This window comes from Cystoisospora suis (assembly GCF_002600585.1).
Source record: "Cystoisospora suis strain Wien I chromosome Unknown contig_3510, whole genome shotgun sequence".
Taxonomy (NCBI): Eukaryota; Apicomplexa; class Conoidasida; order Eucoccidiorida; family Sarcocystidae; genus Cystoisospora; species Cystoisospora suis.
Window position 1 is genome coordinate 27,057 of NW_027156305.1, and position 4,547 is coordinate 31,603.

At 54.3% G+C, this 4,547-nt stretch overlaps 3 protein-coding genes across 3 annotated transcripts in view; 1 reads left to right on the forward strand and 2 right to left on the reverse strand.

Annotated features, from left to right (window-relative positions):
* CSUI_006816 (major facilitator family protein) overlaps positions 1-4,547 on the forward strand; it is a 10,732-nt gene that overhangs the window by 1,778 nt on the left and 4,407 nt on the right. The window contains exons 3-5 of the mRNA XM_068066968.1: positions 2,997-3,547; positions 3,792-3,917; positions 4,437-4,512. The gene's annotated coding sequence lies outside the window, so the exon portion shown is untranslated. The remainder of the gene's footprint in view (positions 1-2,996; positions 3,548-3,791; positions 3,918-4,436; positions 4,513-4,547) is intronic.
* CSUI_006817 (uncharacterized protein) lies at positions 2,154-3,764 on the reverse strand (the record flags this gene model as incomplete). The annotated part of the gene is made up of 3 exons (XM_068066969.1): positions 2,154-2,275; positions 3,116-3,268; positions 3,758-3,764. The coding sequence occupies 3 exons, from the start codon at positions 3,762-3,764 to the stop codon at positions 2,187-2,189; spliced, it is 249 nt and encodes an 82-aa protein (XP_067921054.1). The 3' UTR covers positions 2,154-2,186.
* Positions 3,974-4,547, reverse strand: part of CSUI_006818 (uncharacterized protein) — a gene marked incomplete at its 5' end in the record, with an annotated part of 1,375 nt that continues 801 nt past the window's right edge. Inside the window, one exon of the mRNA XM_068066970.1 lies at positions 3,974-4,078. Within this exon, the coding sequence (XP_067921055.1) occupies positions 4,025-4,078 (54 nt within the window). The remainder of the gene's footprint in view (positions 4,079-4,547) is intronic.

Sequence of the window (4,547 nt, forward strand, 5' to 3'; positions counted from 1 at the left end):
AGTCCCAGAAGAACCCTTGCAGAATCAGTGTTTTCTCAAATTGCCGCCGAAGAAGTGTCGGCAGCCGGTCTGGAAAGCAGCTGGCTGCAGTCCTTTCTGAATGTGAGCATCTGTATTCGCCTTCGTGTAGATCTCTTGAACGCCCCAGTCGAGCTGTGCGGTTCTTTTTGGACAGCGTAAAACATGCCGTCCTTCCTTGCTTTCTGGTCAAGCAGCTGGCAATAACTGTAATCTATTTCACCGTGTAGTTCTGCAGTTCAGAGCGCATCAGCCATACGTGAGAGCAGCCGTTTGGCCTTCAACCGCGTAAGTCTTCTTCGCTTGTGCTGTGACAAACAATTTTCAGCTTGGCGATCGACTACATGCGCTGCGAGAAGTACGACTTGGCTGTTGCCCAACACAAAAAGCAACTTGAGCTTAGCACCAAAGAAGGTCCGTGTGTACAGACTTGAGACATAGCGAGGAGCGCCCGCTCTGAAGGGTGATACATACTGACCAGGGATGAAGGTCGTACGGGCACACCACCCAGCTTCGCCTTTCCGGCATTTCTCTTTGTCGGCTATTGTAGACAGTATCCTGGCTGTGCGGGCACGAACCGTCCGAACAAAGCCTGGAGTTGTGTAACATGCGTTGAAAGAATTTGTCGCTTTGAGGGGCATGGGGGGATGTGTCGCATAAGGAGGCAGGACCAACTGCGGTGGTAAGTCGGCGAAGCCCTGGCTATACCCAGTCTTCCCCAGGTCTGGCACTTTCAGTAAAATACCCAGCTCCTGGTGAACGGCGTAGCAGGACGCCGACTAGGCGTCCCGATGCATAACATACGAGGCTGGCACACTCTGTTGCTCCGAGAGGGCAGTCATCTTTACACATAGATAACGGGATCTCTGCAGCTTCGCTGATAGCGGCGGCGGAGTCTCTACGTTTCCTGCATTGTCTGACTGCAGCGACTCTTTTCGGTAATCTGAGCCCTCTTTTAGCTGAAAGACAACCCTCTCTTCCGCACAGTAGTAGCAGCCACAGTTGTTCGTGTGGAAGGCGTTCGGCTTAGCGTCTCGGTGGAGTTACGCCGGAGACTGCCCCCTATTACTTGTGGAGTCTCGGAGGTACCCCTCTCACCTAGAAGCACTGTTCTCTCCGGTGCCGTCTCATCGGGCGAAACCATTGCTTTTTTTCAGTTGGCCACAGAGTTATGCAATGGCCCACAAGTTAAGCCTGCCTGCTTCTTCAAGGGGTGGCAAAGGAAACTTGTCTCAAAGGCTCAGCCTTCAGTTCCTTAGTCTGACTCTCCGGCTGTCAGCGTTCGGGCGAACCACAGTTGACTGCCACAGACTATTTGCTGCTGCCGTAATGACGGCTCTGCACAGCAGCGGCACGAGACACTTGTCTCGCCCTCTATCCGTGTGGCTACTTCTTCGCCATCCGGAACATCGTTCCTCGCCAGGCCGCGTCAACACACGGCACTAACTCTTCATGTGTCACCAGCACTACCGCAGCCTTAATGGTCTCGTTACCTCTCCCAATTTCACCGCTGTCTCGCTCTCTTGCTTTGCTCTGCGTTTAGGATCATACGTGACTCATATGAATCTTGGGCTGGCTTACAACAAACTCGGTATGCCACTCAGAACGGATTTCGTGTATCTCCTGAAGCGCGTGAGGGCATTGTATGTCTCCTGCTAGGCCGACGTGCTCGTTTGGCGGGAATCTACTACGCATTAACAGTTTCTTTCCTCGAATTCTCAACAAGTATCCAGCCACCCAAGGGATGTGCTTTCTCCGCCCCGCACAAGGATACAGTCCGTCTCTCGGACTGCGCGCACTCTTGTCTTTCCTCTCTCCGGTGTGATGCCGCCATCCGCAGTTTATGGTTGTGGATAGAGGGCTAGCCAACCTCCGCCTTTCCTTACGTGCGTGGGGCTTTGTGCCGTTCTGTCCATGCCAGGGAGCCTGGGGCGTCAGCCTTGAGTCAACGTTTACCGCATTCTCTTTTGCCGTGCCTGAGTGCTTGTTCCTCCCTCGCGCCACTAAGTCCTTCGTGCTCATGTGTATCTGTCCTGGACATGCCGCCCCAACTGCCCACTCAGGAAAGCCAGCAGACGCAGCATTCCATTACCAGGCTGCCGCGAAAATTGCCGCGAAGAGCCGGAATGTCTTCGGTCACAGCTTGGCGGTCGGAGATCTCGCATTGACTACTTTCCCAGCCGGGTGAGCTGAGAAGCACATGAGCGATGACCTCGGTCGCTCGGCTCGACTGATGCATGAACGGTCCTCTCTGAGTCTGCAAGCAGGTACATACGGTTACAAGGGCGTACTCTGCGTTTCCCATCCGTACTAGCTGCGGGTATGCAACAGTCTGCATGAACATCTATTCGCGTACTTCGACACGTGCTTCCGTGTGCATATAATGCGTATAACCAGCGGGGTATCGGCTGAGCACTTGGCTGAATCCGCAAAAAGAGAGTGGAGGGCAAGCGCCGCTGTCGGTTCACCAAGCATGCGAGTCTGTTCGCCTCAGACAGCTCGAGTCACCTCGAGTGGCGAGCGGCTCCTTGTCCACGCAGCACACGGAGCATGCTTGCAGCGTACCTTGGAGTACTAGACAGCTAGTGTAGTGGCAAAACCTCACACCGACACTTTCGCGGTGCTACTCCTCGAAGGCCCGCGACATTATGATCTTCTGTAGGTGTGTGGAATGTATGCATTCTTACGACTGGAGAGTCGCTGTTAGCGTGTCCCCCTCGTCTGCACTAATCTCATCTGCTACCGGGTGGCTGACTGCGTCCGTCCCAGAAACAAACCATAGCTCATAGTCATTTCATAGGAAGCCCTCTCAGGAGAGACACAATGGGTAACACCACGGGTAATGGTACACGTGGCGTCAGAAACGTCTACTCCACCAGTTCTTGTGAAAGCGTCCGTAGAAATATTCACACATCCGCGAGTTTGCTGAATGCGACTTATCTTGAATATGTGCTCCCCACGTGCTTGATGTCGCGCAGGGACCTCGTAGCCTCTCGCCGGGGTTTGGAATATCACGCCGAGACTGTAGAGGAGTTCCGAAAGTGCGTCGAGAGACAAAGAACCGCTAGTGTCGCTGATTCGCCTTTCCCAGATTTACCTCGTGGCTTTCTCGAGCCGTTTCCTCTCCCTCCTGCTCTTATTCCTCCACCGGGCCCCTCCGTCACTTCCTCAGCTAAGTGCCCTTCTCCGCTTGACCCTGGCTCCTCTCGTGGCTCATCTAGTGGAGGAAGCCGCTCAGACTGCGACGCAGCTGAAAAAGCAGAGAGAGAAGGCACCACCGACGACGAGCGAGAAGCTGAGGCAGCACGGTATGCCAATGTCCGCGTGCCCCCAGCTGCTGGCTTGACCACCCCCGGTCAAAACAGAGGGGCAGAGGAGCAGAACTCAGATGTTGAAGACTGCATGGAAGTGACTCGCACTCCGGGACAAAGTAATAGCCGTTCTCCTCTGGCTCACTCCGCCAGCAAGAAGCCAAGCGCTGCAAGCAGCCCTTCGCTGTATCTGTCGCCACCAGTAACATCCTCACCTGGTAAGGAGGTAGAAACCCTTGACCACAAAGCAGGTAGCCATGAAACCGGGATTGAGAGTAGGGATACACCCCTTTCGAGATGGATGTGCTTTCCGTTCGGCTTCCGTCCCGTGTGTGCAAGAGTGAGTCTCCGCTGTTGCCCAAGTTGCAGACGAGGAATGACGAAATGCAGGCGGCTCTGTGTACTCACCAGATAGCCTGTGCTTTCACCTTCCATGTGTTGTGCTGTCCATTGCAAGCGCAGCGCTGAAAAGAAGCGGTCCTCGGCCAGCTAGTGGGAGCTCCACGTCGTTTAGTCGAACATCCAGACCAAGCCGGGGAGGCCGAGCACCCAAGCCAGCGACGCGTAGAGCCACTCTCTTCGCGGATTGTAAGTTGATTATCGACGCTGCTGTTTGTTTGGAGTAGAAGAAGCACACCTCGTCCACCTCAGCCAGCAGGGTGAATGCGACATGCTCTCAGGTTTGAATCCTTCAGCTACGATGCGGGCTTGGAAAGAGAGCACCTCGGGCTTCCCACGAAGATAACAACCTGATAAAAAAGGAGATTCATACTAATAGCAGCTAGTCTAGTACAGATGCTCCTGAGCTGTGCTCGTGCACCGTAGCACACTCCTCTGGAGTATATGTTCTCTCCAGTCGTTCCCGGCTACCCGAGAGAGCAAGGCCACAAAGAAACCCGTATCAATTTCGGAAAGGCACCAAAAGGATTCCCTGCCGTCAGAAAGCACAATCGCAGCGTCCTGCTCTTTCCTCCCGCTTGCCGAGCCGCTACTTCGTGGAGGTCTCTTAGTAGGGGAAGTACTGCTATACCGCTTGTCCAAGCATGCTTATTGTCTGACTTGACTCAATGAAGCCATTTCGCGCTGCCATGTGTTCGCTGGTTGCAGTTGATTCCCAGCATCACCTTGGAAAAATTGACGCGGCGAGGGGGGACTACAGCCAGGCAGCGGCGCATCTCATTGAGTAAGCACATTTCCTAGCGTCCCAAGTATCTGGGT